Below are 14,724 nucleotides of genomic sequence, written 5' to 3'. Positions count from 1 at the left end.
ATGTCATTATTGATTTTAAATTTGATTGGTATAAAGGGTGTCTCACAGACCGTTGACTTAGTTCCTAGCAATGTTGGTTTTTTAAACTTAATTCACTGCTTGTGAAATTAAAGAAGACAGAGTCATAACAAAATGTAGAGTTGGTATAGAAAGATTGAAAATTGCATATTGTTAGATGCACATGTTATTTATAATGTTTATGCCTTTCTGATGGATTGACCCTTAACATTATAAATATCCTTCTTTGTCTCTAACCACAATTTTTGACTTTAGATTTTTTATCTGATAGTAACATAGCCACTTTAGCTCTCTTTTGTAGGGTACCTCTTTTTCCATCCTTTTACTTTAAACCTATTTATGTCTTTGAATCTAAAGTGTTGTCTCTTATAGACACCTTATATTGGGTTATGGGTTTTTTTAGCCATTCCGTCCATCTCTGCCATTTGATTGGCGTGCTTATAATCTATGTAAATTTACTGTAATTACTGATAAGGTGGGATTTACATCTGCCATTGTTTTTTGTTTTCTGTGTGTACTGTGTCTTTAATTCCTCCTTAAATGGAGGCTTAGAGTCAGCCAGAAGAGTTTAGAGCCTTCTTAGGTCTTCCCTGGGCATCCATACAGCCCTAGGTATGAGCATGGCCTTCTGGATTACCAGGAATATATCGAAGCTTTTCAAAGCTCCCTGGGGACATCTCATTCTTTAGTTTTACCTTTTAAATATTTTGGTCAGTCTCTTGTAAGCCTCAACTGGTAATGCTGCCTGAGGCAGCCAAATTGTTAGACAGTTGCCACAGACTTGATTGCCCTGTGGGTAATGTGGGTAAGCGGCTGTTGACGCAGAGTGAACTCAAGCTGCCAGTCAAATAGTGACAGTTCTCTGGGAAGGTGCTTTTGGCGCTCCAAATCCATGTTTCTTAAGGTGACTACTAACTAGGCTGCTGGCTTTCGTAGCCACTGTAGTTGCAAGACGATTAGTTTACAAGGCTTATTTCAGAGCTGGAGAAGTGAGATGGAATTAGGGCAAGGTAAAACACCACAGTGCTTGCTATTCTTGAGAGATTCCGCTGTTTTTCTTTAATAAACATTCCTCAGATTGCTGCAAGCCTTTAGTTGATTTCCAGAATTCTGATGAAAAAGTTGATTTTGACAGTTTTTGCCAGGATTCTTGCTGCTTTTATGGGGGAGTGCAGTATCAGAGGTCTTTACTCTGCCATTCCAGAAGTGAGATATCAAAAATGGGTATGCTGAATTAAGGATGTCATGCTTTACCCATGGTAATGACATCTGACTCACAGCATCTCAGTTATAAACATCTGAGTAGCACTATCTTGGTTATAAGCTGTGCCCTTGCCAGTGGGCAGTATTAAATGATTTCTCTTGGGTAACTGAAAGATCTCTAAAGATCCTTACATCACAGCATTTCAGACATGGGTGGCTTCTTCCTGTGCAGTCCACAACTCGGGGACCTTAGCCTCTGTTAGAGTATCAGCTCATGTCTTAGGGAGCGACGGCAATACGGCAATAATGCTGCTGTATCACCTGTTATTAAGGCCAGTCTTTGCTTCGAAGTTATTTTGAAGTCATCCCAAATGTAACATGCAGTAACTGCCATCAGTTCTTCTAGTCAGAGGCAGCACTGCACTTCTGATCAGCAGTTTCCTCATGAGAATAAAAACGAAAGTAACTGCTCAGAGCTGTTATGAAGGTTAAATGAGAGAATTTTCATGCCTTACCCCAAATAGACAAGCTTTCAGTATGTTTCATTTTACATGTTACGCTAGATTCTGTATGTGGTACCAGTAATCTGGCTCTTCAGCTAACAGTGCAGATTTGGCCTCCTAGCCAGAGCTAAGTGCATCTGTATGCCAGGTTACTTTGTAGCAGTCCTTTCCTGTCCACAGATACGGTGAGCTGTCCGTGAGCCTGTGCAGAGGAACTTGCCCTTTTCCAGATAGGCTCAGGTACCAAGTGACTAAACGAACCTTCCCCAAATGAAGAATCATTGAGGGCTGTCTGAAACCACCCAGGGGTAAAAAATAAAAGTCCCGTGATAAAAGTGTTAATCATTTTTGGAATTTTGTGTGCATGAAAAGGTTGCTTTAAAAAGCATGTAGTTCTGTTCTTGTTGGCCATAAAGGGGTTTCATTTTGAGACTTTATACTGTTCAAAGTCAGTGCAAAAAAGGAAGAGACCTATCTCTTAAGTAGCCAGATGAGTCCTTATAATGCTCAGAAAACCATTTGGGACCATTAAAATCATGGGGCCATTTGCTGTGACTTAAGATTTAAACAAAGCCCAATTCATATAGAAATTTAATTGATCATCTGAAAAATATTACCCTGCTTTTGAACCTAAACATTTATTTTTAACTCTACTCATATGATCATACAGACATAGATATAATAATGCCTTAAATAAGTTCTTAATTTTTTGATACCTTTTGTTTTGCAAAGTTTGTAAGAAACACCTCAGTTATTAAGGCAAGTTTATGCTATAACCATTTACTCATAATTTATATTAGAGATTCAAATTATAATAGTTGAACTAGTAACATTTTTGACATCCTGTGTCACTAAATAGGTTCTGTTTAGTCTTTCTTACCTGCCACTCTGCTGTTTTGTTTTAGAGGAATGTTGGTGCTCTCATGTTTGCCCTGCTTCATAAAAACATTTGTTTTATGACTAATGGTACCTTCAGTTTTCTTTCCCCAAGTGAAATATTTAAAAATATGAATATTTATCCCCATTCTAAGAAAACTCTTTCATTCCTTACCTCTAGATATTTGAGTTCAACATAGTTTTGATTAAACTTCTTTAAATTGTGTAGTTTATGTCAAGACCTTGGGGCTGGCAGCGCAGAGTATAAATCAAGCAAATTGCCTAAAATTGATTAAGGTTAACTATATCTAATTCCTTTCTCTATAATAAGGTGATTTGAAATAAAGGTCTATATTTTATACTAACTTTTTGTTTCTTATCTCTCCATGGATTTTTTTTTTTAAGATTTAATTTTTTACAGTAGTTTTAGGTTTACAGCACAACTGAGAGGACAGCCCAGAGAGTCCCCATAAACCCCCTGCTACCGCACATGTACAGCCTCCCCCACTGTCGGCATCGCTCACTAGGATGGCACATTTGTTACCAAGGATGAACCTACTCTGACACATCATTACCACCCAAAGTCCATAGTTTTCTAAGGGTTCACTCTTGGTGTTGTACCTTCAGTGGCTTTGGACAGATGTCTCACAACACATATCCATTATTATAGCATCACACAGAGTATTTTCACTGCCCTGAAAACCACCTGTGTTCTGCCTGCTCATCTCTCCCCTCAACCCCCACCCCTGGCAACTACTGATCCTTTTATTGTCTGCACTGTCTCCATAGTCTTGCCTATTCCAGAATCTCCATATTTTTAGAATAAAGTCCTTAGAGAGCCAGAAATTGAAAGAAGGTCAGCTTGGTCGTCAGGAGGCGGCGGGATTTGTTCATCAGTTGCAAACTGCAGAGTTTATTTTAGATGGGCTTAAAATTTGTTTCTAGCCAGAAAGATGGGAGGTTATGCTTGTGTTAACATCTGTGTGTATTTGTTCTCCTCAGACACAGACAGCAATTCTGAGGACTCTGGGAATCCATCAGCAACCAGGTTTACAGGTTATGGTTCTGTCAACCAGGCTGTCACTGTCAAGCCACCTGTTCATATTGCTTCGCTAGGAAATGACAACGCAAACCTTTTAGAAGATCCCTTAAACTCGTCCAAGTATCAGCCAATTTCCCTCCTGCCAGCTTTACAGTATGTCATGCAAAACGGTGCCCAGAAGTCCGAGGTGGTCGTTCCTCCTCCCAAATCTGCTGACGGCAAAACTATAGGGATGCTTGTTCCCAGCCCTTTCTCTGCAGTGAAGGAGTCCACAAATTCAACCCCTGTCGGAATACTCGGGCCAGCAGCTTCTACTGGAGAATCAGAAAAACACCTTGAGCTGCTGGCTTCCCCGTTACCTCTTCCGTCAACGTTCCTCCCACACAGCAGCGCTCCTGCTTTGCACCTCACAATTCAGAGGCTCAAGTTGCCGCCGCAGCAGGGATCTTCTGAGAGTTGCACAGTTAACATCCCACAGCAACCAGCCGGGAGCCTGAGCATCGGATCACCAAACACTGCCTTTATTCCCGTCCACAGCCCGGCTAGTTTTCCAGGATCTCCTGTCGCTACCACGGACCCCATCACAAAACCCGCATCCCAAGTGGTAGGACTCAATCAAATGGTGCCTCAAATTGAGGGAAGCACAGGGGCCGTCCCTCAGCCTACCAATGTGAAGGTCGTTCTCCCAGCAGCCGGCCTCTCCGCCGCACAGCCACCAGCTCCCTACACCTTGCCAGGCTCCCCCCTCGCTGCCGGCGTGCTCCCCAGCCAGAGCTCCGGCATGCTCAGCCCCGCAGCGACATCTGCCCAGTCGGCGGGTGCGGGCATCAGCCAGGCCCAGTCCAGCGTCCCCCCTGCGGTCCCCACCCACACCCCCGGCCCCGCCCCGAGCCCCAGCCCCGCTCTGACACACAGCACGGCGCAGAGCGACAGTACGCCCTACATCAGTGCCGTGGGGAACACGAGCGCCAGCGGGACGGTGCTGCCGCCACAGCAGATGGGCTCGGGTCCTTGTGGGTCCTGTGGGCGAAGGTGCAGCTGTGGGACCAATGGAAACCTTCAGCTAAACAGTTACTACTATCCCAACCCAGTGCCCGGACCAATGTACCGGGTCCCGTCTTTCTTCACCCTGCCGTCCATCTGCAATGGCAGCTACCTCAACCAAGCACATCAGAGCAACGGAAACCAACTTCCTTTTTTTCTGCCTCAGACTCCGTATGCAAACGGACTGGTGCATGACCCAGTCATGGGGAGCCAAGCCAGCTACGGCATGCAGCAGATGGGAGGCTTTGGGAGATTCTACACTGTGTTTGCAGCACCCAGCGTAGTTGCCAACACGAGCGGTTCAGGGCCCAAGAAGAACGGGAATGTCTCCTGTTACAACTGTGGTGTGAGCGGACACTATGCGCAGGAGTGTAAGCAGTCGTCCATGGAGGCCAGTCAACAAGGTAATCACGAGAGCTCCCAGAGGACTGGTTTTGAGTGTGCCCGTCCCTCCCTCCCTCACTGATCATGGTCATTCTGCCGTAGCACAAAGAGCAGTGTGTGTTCACTGATGGATGCTGTGCTTTCAGTGACAGGCCGTAAAACGCAGGCGGCAAAACCTAGTGTAGACGCGGGTCACACAGCACAAGAAAGTCAGAGCAGTTGTCTCCAATGAAGGAAGAAACCGTAAAGGCACTTTTTAAGGAATATAATGGGAATTTGCACATCTCTTACTAGCAGCACTTTTTTTCTTTAAAGCTACAATCCTGTTTCATAGAGTAAGTGAAATTTTAAAACACTGAGAAACTAGGAAGTGATGCCATCCCCTGAGGTGGGAGGTTTTTCGTTACCTGGGTGCACCTGCGCGCAGCCAGCTGGCCCCTTGCGCTCTCCCTGGGCAGCACTTTCCCCTCCCAGCAGACTTTTTTTTTTTTAATGCTATGGCATTTTAAGGAACAAAATATTTATGCACTGGTTGGGGAGTAAGGCAGTTTGAACTAAGATTAATATTATTACCACCAGAATAAAGAAATTGTTCTCTAAAAAGTGCAAGTAAGGCACCAAATTCAGTGTAGCCCCCAGACTGTTGCCTCGCACTTGCATGAGGCTTCTGTCATCTTACCAAACCTCACACAGAAACAGTCTTGAATTGGGAGCATGTACTTGGCACTTTTAAAGAAAGATTGAGTTTGGTAGCCTCAGGTTGACATTTAAAGCACAGACTTCATACTGTTTTTTTAGAAGTCACTTTGTCGACCGCTTTGGGGTCAGCAGTGCGGGAGAAGCCGCCTGTGAGGAGCGGCCCGTTTGAGAGCTTGTGGTGGTTTGTGATGTTTGCATTGTGCGCAGTGACTTAGCAGTTCTCTTTCCCGTTTTAGGCACTTACAGACTGAGATACGCACCTCCCCTCCCCCCTCCTAGTGATACGTTGGATTCTGCAGACTGAAACAAGCAAAGCTTGCCTCCTTAATACACTGAAGTGTGGGGAGTCCTGGTGGGGTGTGGAGGGGAGGAAAGGAAAGGTATTTTGTTTGTGTTTCTTTGTATCTACATTTCCTAGATTTCTATGCAGTGGGGATTTTTCCTTTCCCTTGTACCGATGTCCAAAACAAGAGAGTGCATTGCTTTTGAGCCTCTGGTCTCCTGGTTCAACAACAGGCTTACCTGTATGATACGTGTAATTTAAACATCCAGGCAAACTATCAAAAGGAAAATGTCCATGCGTGCTTTTTTTTTTAAACTGAATACTTGCTGTGTGCAATGTTTACTGAATCTTCAAAACTGTGTATTTGACCTTTTTTTTTTTTAATATATAACACTGGTAATAGTCATATGGTTTTGGAAAAAAGAAATGGCTTCTTCCCCAGCTTTTCTCACTTTCTCCCTAAATCCTGCTTTTTCTCCCTGACCCTCACTCTTCCCAGCGGCTGCAGGTGTGGTTGGCACTGCCTTGTCCACACTTTGTAAACTGCTCTGCATATAAATTGAGGGTAAAATGTTTCACCTTAACCACAAGGGAGAAAAGCCAGATGCCCGAAACAGTGTGTATATATGTAATAAACAGCACCACATAAATACACATGTGCAGCGCTTGTTGTCCAAGTAAAAATTAAAACAAGTGGGAGAGAGAGGAAGAAGTAAAACCATATGAAACTGAGAAACTATGACATATGAAGTGGACAAAGAGCTTTTTCTTAGGGAAAAAACCTTTTTACTCCATCATACTTTTTTAGCCTGTTGCTTCAGAGAGACATGAAGTGAACAAACTAGTGTGAGTGTGATTCTTCTGTGTGTTTGTGTTTGTAATGAAAGTCAACAGCCACCTTTACCTGTAGTCTACCACTGTGTCGTGTAAGAGACACTTGAGTCGTCCCTGCTCCTACACCAACTGTTACGGTGTCACGTTGTGTCAATGTGTGTGGTTTATTTCGCTCTGAACAGAAGCTCTGCGATTCTACGAGTCAGGTACTTGTTCCCTGACCTGCCTCTCGTAGCAAAGTCACTTTTATAACAGTTTACCACTGTGCTTGATTATAATGTGAAAGACTGAATTCTGGGTGTGTGAAGATGGTATTAATCATGTCAGTGTCATGTCACTAAGTTTAATGCTGCTGTTTAAAACAAAAAGTTTTTTTAAAGCCAATCTATGTACTAAATTGCTTCCAGGTAATTTTGATTTCCTAAAGTGCACTGAGGTTATCTGGAAGACGGGGTGTAGTGTTTGGACTGCTGCTCTCGACAGCCACGAGCACCTAGCAACGCAGAGTCACAGGCTGCGGGTGGGGGCGGGGGCCGGGGCGATGCCCCTGCCCCCCCCCACAGAGCAGAAAGGGCCGATGTTTGTTACGGGGGTAACGTTGGTGTGCAGCAGAGGAACTTCAATATTTGGTCTTGGTTCAGAAGCCTAACAGATTGCTAGACAAAAGGAAACACTTGAAGAAAGAAGCTTCATGGAATGCTTCCTAGGTAGCATTTATATTTATAGCACCAATGTACATTTTGAAACCTCCTTTCAGGGGTGGGAGGGGAAGGAAGGGAGGCTGTGAAGGGGTAGGTGAAAGCTTTAATTTAAAAAGAAAAAGAAGCTTGAGTAAAGGAAATTATTTTGATTAAATATATTTTATTTGCTCTGGGTATTTTTGGACCACATTATTAGATTAATTGTTACGCTGCAGTTAAGTTGTTCAAGCGAGGGTTTTGATAAGCCACGTAAGGGTCGCATTGTGAGTTACTTGCCAGTTGTACTTTATGGAGCTTATTTTATGATTTAAAAGACTGTACTGTACATAGGAGGTATGTTACCTTCTCCTTATTTGTATGTTTACCATATACTTTGATATTTGAAATGTTATGTACTGGAAAGGCCACTTATATTTCTAGAACAGATTGGATTTTATGCAACCTTTTTTCCTTGAATTAACAGCAATAAAAAAATGAAAAACAGCTTAAGAATTGTGCTTTATTGCAAATTTTGTAAAAGTGGAAGATAAGAGGACATCATACCTGATGGGTTTTGGTTTTTTTCTCTTTTTAGAGAATCTACCCATTATTTCCTTATGACGTGGGCAGTGAAATCCCAAAGTTACCTGCCATCCGCTTTTCCCCCAAGGAGCCTTTACTACGTGGGTCGCCCGGGCGACTGTGGACAGAAGGGACTACGTCTCTGTGCGGACCGCGTGCATGCTGTGCGCCGGAGGCTGGGACAGGGTCCTTGTCACCCCAGAGCCGTGGCTCTGCTCAGGCCCTCCCTCGCCGAAAGCACAGAGCTCCTGGCTGACCTCAGGCCTGCTAGTGCTGTGTTCCGGGCAGCTCTCAGTGTCTCTCACTGGTTCTGCCGTCTGTAGCCCCGCCTCAGGTCAGCTGCCACCCAGTCAGTGAGGCGTGAGCGACTTCACGGAGGCGCTTTCCACGTGACCACAGATTAGTCAGTCACGTCCTCTGAGGTCCAGTCGCTCAGCGCAGCCCCTCCTGTTGTCCCCAGTGTCCCAGTGAGGGACACAAATGATTGTTCGGAACCACCTAGTGACCGCCCCCTCTGTAGCCAGCTGGGCGGCGCCCGTGAAGCGAGCACACAGCCCGGCGCTTCAGACGGCACATCCCCTGTGCGCGTCGCGCGGCAGGCGTGAGCCACCTCAAGGCAGCTCGCGTCTCCAGGGTCCTCGCCACCGTGTCCCTTCTCCCTCCTTCCCTGACTACGCCAGGGTCACCACTAAACTTTCTACTCCATTTTCCCCTCACATTTCACATCCTCCTTTCCCAAATACACGACGTGTTTTCACTTCTCGAGGCTTTATGGACAGGGTGTCCTGTAGCCAGTTCTCCGGGACCGTCTCTCCTCCCCTGGCTCTGCGGTCCTGGTGTTACACTCCTGCAGTTCACTCCCGTTCGCGAACGACAGCGCGCCAGTGCGCCGCAGGGGGACACACGCAACTTCCCTGTTCTCTCAGCAGACGTTGCGTGGGTTTTACTTACTCGCTGTTGCAGCAGCAGCGTTTTTGTACCAGTCTCCTGGTGTGTGCTTCTGTTCTCCAGGACGCGCTCAGGCCGGGCTGCGGGCCGGCGGTTCCCACGCGGTTCCCACTCAGGCCAGCAGGGGCAGGCCCTCTGTCCGTCTCCCAGCCCCCTCCCGAGGAGCTAGGACCGGGCCCTGGGAGGCCTGGCGAGGGACACGGGTAGCCTGGAGGCGGGTGTGGAGGAGCCTGACTGTGGGCAGGGTTTGGACAGTCTCCGTGCCGGGAAGGGGTGCACTGGAGGCAGCTGGTGCCGGCGCAGGAATGGAGGTGACAGGGCTGAGGGGCGGCGCACAGGCAGCTGCAGCTGAGGGAGCATCTGTGGGCCGATACGTCAAGTCGAGCCAGATGACAGAATTCGGAGTTGAGTGAATGAAAAAGTGGAAGTTGACGATAGCTTTTGAAACTGTCAGATGGTTGAAGGAAGGCCTGGAAGTTGAGAGAGCGATTAGGGGGAGGCAGCAGGAAGGCAGAGGACGGAAGAGGCCAGTGGAAGGAAGCCAGGCCCTCAAGAAGGGCTGCGTCTGACCCGGAGAGAAGGTTTATGGCCATGAGAACTAAACGCTGCTTGGGCACGGCCCAGCGTCATGCCGCGGTACCGAGAAGCCACTCAGGTGTTAGCTGAATTCAGTTTGGCCGCACAGAACTGTGATAGTGTTTTCAGAGATGAGGAAAACGCGAGAGGGTTAGGTCGAGGTGAAGGCAGTGGTTCTTTGGGTGCTGAGGAGCCTAGCAAATGTGGTTTTTCATTACATTAAACTCAGTTGGTTCAGCTCGATCCACTGATGAAAGGCATAAAATAGTTCTTATCCTCAAAAGTCAAAGCTGGTTGGAGAGCTTGCCGGTTAATGGCAGCTGTGGTTGGAGCCGTGCAGTCCTGATGACTCAGTACCGAAGTCGAATGAGGCATCACATAAAAAATTAAATGTGGATTTGCCTTGTAAGTGCTAATGCTAACATCTAACTTTTCTGAGAGGGCTCCAAAAAAATTAAAGGCCCAAGTAAAATCTCTCTCTCTCTCTCTTTTTTTTTAAACAGGCAGCATCTAGCACTTAGGAGCACCATCCACCTGAGCTTGGAAGACAGCTTTTTCAATCCTACATACTGATTACAAAAGCATTCTAAGGTTAAGGCAGTGAAACCAAATGGAGGCAAGCTGGGCCAGTAGTTAACCCGTAACCCTTCCCACCTTTCACCTCAAAGAAATAAAGAAAAATGTCCCCCACCCCGAAAGGGCCATTTCCAGAGAAATGAGTTAAGGTTCCGGGGGGTGAACGAAGAGAGGGGTGCTCTGACTTTAAACATAGCACTGACTCTGGACCTTTCCTGCGGGTAGGAGAAGATCTGAAGTTGGGGCCTATCCTGAGAACAAAGGGCTTGGGTCCCAAGCTGAGAGGCAGGTGTAACCTCAGGCAAGGGCACGTTTTCACTGCAGTCCTCTAGATCGCCAGCAGAGGGCAGCACCATCCTTTCCCAGAGCACGCCCATCAGCCAGCACAGTTTGGATTCCTAAGGTCCATCTCACATCAGTTTTCTTAGTTTATCACTGCTTATGAATCACAGCTATTGTGCCCATATGTGCAAAAATACGTTTCTTTGCCATATCTCAAGAGAAGTTGACCTAATTCTTAGGTGCTGTCCTCTTGAAAATTGTAAGCCCCCTACATTGGAGCCTAGGTACACATAGCCTGGAGTCTGCATGTGTGCAAAAATGTCTGTCCATCCTGGAAGGACAAGGGCTTTAGGCTCCCTCATTCTAGCTCTGGGAAGTGGGGTATATCACTGGTGGGGGCTTCAAAAACCCTTCCTGCTGTCACACCTTTTCTTCAGTGACAGCAGGCCCCAGTCTTTAGTGCTCTTAATTCCAAGATCTTATTTACTTTTGTTTTTGGCAGAGGTAGGTAATTAGGTTTATTTTATTATTATGTTTAATGGAGGTACTGGGGATTGAACCCAGGACCTCGTGCATGCTAAGCTTGTGCTCTGCCACTTAAGCTATGTACCCTCCCTTAATCTCCAGATCTTGATCTGCTACTTGAAATTGGGGGGTAGGGGTGGGGTGAGGTGGGGGGGCTGGGTGGTTCTTCATTAATTTTCTTTTTCCTCTTGCAGCTCCAACTTGAATCGCTGTAAAAGGGCTCAGCCAGCGTCTCATCAAAAGAAATTGCTAATTGGGCAGCAGCGCCACATGGTGGGGAAGGAGGGCAATGCAAGCAAGCAGATGTTACTGCCCACTGACCTAATTTAGAGAAAACTGAACAGAAGACAGAAAACATTTGAGATTGTAAGCCTGTGCCCGGAACCTTAAAGAATGCAGGAATCTGGCCATAAAAGTACTTTGAGCAGTCTCCTCTTTCAGCCACTGCAATCTCAGTTTGTTACACACATCTTAAATGAACGGATGGTACTTTACAGTTTCCTTTGCACTCTCCTCTGTGCTCATTGCTCAGCACGACTGTGAAGGGTGTGGGATCTTCCTCCTCCCTGTTTTACAGATTAGGAACTCGCAGTTCAGAGGGGTTCAGTGCCAGTGATGAAGGCCAGGCCCCAACTTCAGGTTAGTGCTTACCTCCCGCACGACTTCGGCCGCGCCAAGTGCTTCTCTGCTGAACCCAGGGCCCTGATCTTTTAAACCCTATGAAGCCTATAGAAAATGATAGGCACCCATGGTCTTAGCAGCCACGGGGCCTCTGGATTCCTGAGGGAGGACCGGGCCGGGTCCCGGTTGATCAGAATTGTATATCCGTCGAAGGATTTGAAAACACCAGGTGAGGGAAAGACTGCAGAGCTGGGAAACGTCAGGACTTCCAGAGCTAGGCTGTGAGCATTTGCCTGTCTCAACTCCGCCTACACCCAAGGTTTTAAACATTTCAGAACACGAAGTTTTGCTCTGCAAAGATTTTCATTATCCCCAGATGTCTTGGTAAATTGAGCATTTAGTGAATATTCCATTAATTTTAAGACTTCAGAACTTAAGAAATGAAGTAGCAGGACCAGCAGAAAAGACACTTAACTGCCAGTATTTTTATAGCTCTGACATTTGCATACAGATTGTCCCAGGCACTCCCTCTCCCAGCCTCTGCTACTCAAAGACACTCAAAAGCCAAGAATGACAGCGGCACAGTCACCTTCAAGCAGGAACAGTGACAGTCACACCCACCCCAAAAGCCTTTCAGAGTGCTCAGAATGCCACCAGGTCACCTAGTAGTTACTTAGTGCCCATTCTTGCCAGCATGTCAGTGTTGGGTCATACTCGTGACATGGTAACTCAATTGTGCACAACGTGGTACCAACAAAGCCTTGTTCCCAGCACCCACCCACAGGACGTGTGACCTCTCTAGGTTAATTCACAGAGCGGGGACAACATTCACCTTGTTAGAAGAGTTACAAGGATTAAATCTGCCAAAATCCATAAAGCACTATGGCTGACACATAGTAGGTGCTCAGTAAATTCATGATGGCAGCAAATACCTTAATGCCCCTCACAGGCCAGACACAGTTCAGCCTCAACTGTGTGAGACGGGTACTCCGCCCCATTTTACAGTTGGGGAAATTGAGGCACAAAGGCTGACTACGTGTCTGAGGACCCAGAGCAATTGAGCGACAGGGCTGGGATCGGACCCCGCTGCTCTTAGCCCCTGGCCCCAGGATGTTACACAAGCCCTGCGCTGGGTGGGGCGGCGGGACCCGGGCTGGCTCTGCCTTGCACTCTGTCGCCTTGAATAATGGCCCTGAAAAGCTGGTAGAACCAGAGATAAATGACCTCAAAATCCTGTGACTTGAAGCTTGCTTTCTCACTTGAAATGATTTATCAGGTTTTTATTCTTCTTTACCTTTAACACATATTTGGTTTAACTGATTTGAAGTCTTTTTTGGGTGTGTTGGGAACAGAGACCCAGACCATATGCTGATGGGAGGGCAACTGTTTTCAGGTCCTTAGGAATAAGGAACACCCCCCCCCACCCCATCCCAGGTTTTAAACATACATCACTATCACCTGTTGGCGCATGTTGGGCTGTGGGGCCAGCCAGACACTAGGTGGCAGCACCGAGTCCTGACCACCCATCCCGCTGAGAAGCAGGGGCTCTCACATCAGGTCTCTAGGCTCTTCTCTACTTGTACTGATCAAGTTTTCATTTGGGGGCCTTTCAGCCAAAAAATAAAGCTCACATACCGAGGCCTGTGCTGAAAGACACATGGTCAGCCATAGCTCACAGGCAGGCAAAACGTAGGGATCAGCACACTAGGACCCACAGCTGAGAATGGTTTTGACATCTTTAAATGATTGAAAGTAATTTTTCATGACACACAAAAGAACACATGTCAGTGTCCACAAATAAAGTTGATCAGAACACAGCCACTCTCGTCTGTCTTGTTACGGTTGCTTTCGTCAGAAACGGCCAAGTGGAGCACTTACAACAGAGACCACGTGGCCCTCGAGGCCTGAAATGCTGTCTGTCCCTGGATGGAAAAAGCTTGCCGCCCCCGACATGCACCAACTTTATCTAAATGAGGATACGCTCTACAGCGTCTTTAAGGGCCCGTGTGCGCGTGTAGGACTCTGCCCTGTCCTGCCTGGTGCTGGGTCCCTCAGCACACTGCAGCCACACCTGGTGCTGGAGGACAATGTGCACATGTTCAACTAGCCACTTAGCAGATATTTCTCGGCTGGGAGGTTAGCATGTGGTTAGGGGCATAACCAGCTTCAAGCCGGTCACAGGCCGAGGGATCCTAGTGGGTGGAGAGGTGAACTCTGCCTACTGAGACTTGAGGACGGGTTTTCAAAGGCCCCAGCACTTCCACTGGGCCCTAAACAAGTGAGATAGTGAAGAGGTGAAAGGTGGCAAAGGAAACACCATGGAAGATGGATTTCAGAAAAAGCACTGCTGAGGCTGTGTGGATAGAGAAGGTGGCAGGTCGCGGTGCCAGGAAGAGCAGGGAGGCATGGACAGGGGTGGGCGTGTGGGGAGGGGTAGCCTGACACAGGTAAGTGTCCGGGAGGGAGCCGGGAGGAGAAGCAGATTTGAAAAGGAAAATGTGGGTGCTCCCCTCATGCTGAGTTTGTGCTGCTTGAGTGGCACCTGGTCATCCAGTGCTTGTCTCCAAGTTGGATCACCTGCAGCAGAACCAGGGGAAGGAAGGGGTTAACTAAGAACACAGACCTAGAGAATGAAAGTTCCCAAATTTGACTTTGGTGTTCAAGAGGCAAGGCAGGGGATGTCAAAGCAGATCCAACAAAGAAGGTCGGGAAGAATTTTGAGACACTGGACAGTGTGTCCTGAAGACCAAAGATAAATGTCAAGAATGAAATGGTCCTTACTGCCATATACAGTAGAGATCAGGGGTCACAACTGGGAGTGTGGCAATCACAGGTCACTGGTGACTTTAAGAGGGCAGGTATAGCAGACTGGAGGGGAGTGGGGAAAGGGGTTGAGAGCAGAACCAGAGGAAGACACCAGTGAATAGAGAACGTGAGGATGGAGCTGGCATCGCTAACCCTAACCCTCCTGGCCTCTCTTCCCCATGAGTGTGCGAGAGGCTGGGGCTTGAGAGTGACCAGGTCTGGAATGGGAGCCACCAGGCATAG

The 14,724-nt window shown here is 47.2% G+C and overlaps 1 protein-coding gene across 5 annotated transcripts in view; it reads left to right on the top strand.

Annotated features, from left to right (window-relative positions):
• Window positions 1-11,563, top strand: part of ZCCHC2 (zinc finger CCHC-type containing 2) — a 48,749-nt gene extending 37,186 nt beyond the window's left edge. Inside the window, exons 13-16 of one of the 5 annotated variants that reach the window (XR_012065513.1) lie at window positions 3,603-5,090; window positions 6,006-6,149; window positions 10,176-10,263; window positions 11,250-11,563. Coding sequence is in view for 1 of the 5 variants with exons in the window: in XM_072952008.1 (XP_072808109.1) it covers window positions 3,603-5,090; window positions 6,006-6,073 (1,556 nt within the window). In the remaining 4 variants the exon portion in view is untranslated. Of the gene's footprint in view, window positions 1-3,602; window positions 5,091-6,005; window positions 8,080-10,175; window positions 10,289-11,249 lie in introns of those variants that run through there. The other 4 variants (XR_012065512.1, XR_012065515.1, XR_012065514.1 and 1 more) reach the window with 4 other exon arrangements.
• The last annotated feature ends 3,161 nt before the right edge of the window (window positions 11,564-14,724 follow it).

Source organism: Vicugna pacos, chromosome 30 (assembly GCF_048564905.1).
Source record: "Vicugna pacos chromosome 30, VicPac4, whole genome shotgun sequence".
Classification (NCBI taxonomy): domain Eukaryota; kingdom Metazoa; phylum Chordata; class Mammalia; order Artiodactyla; family Camelidae; genus Vicugna; species Vicugna pacos.
This window is presented reverse-complemented; position numbering and strand designations above follow the sequence as displayed.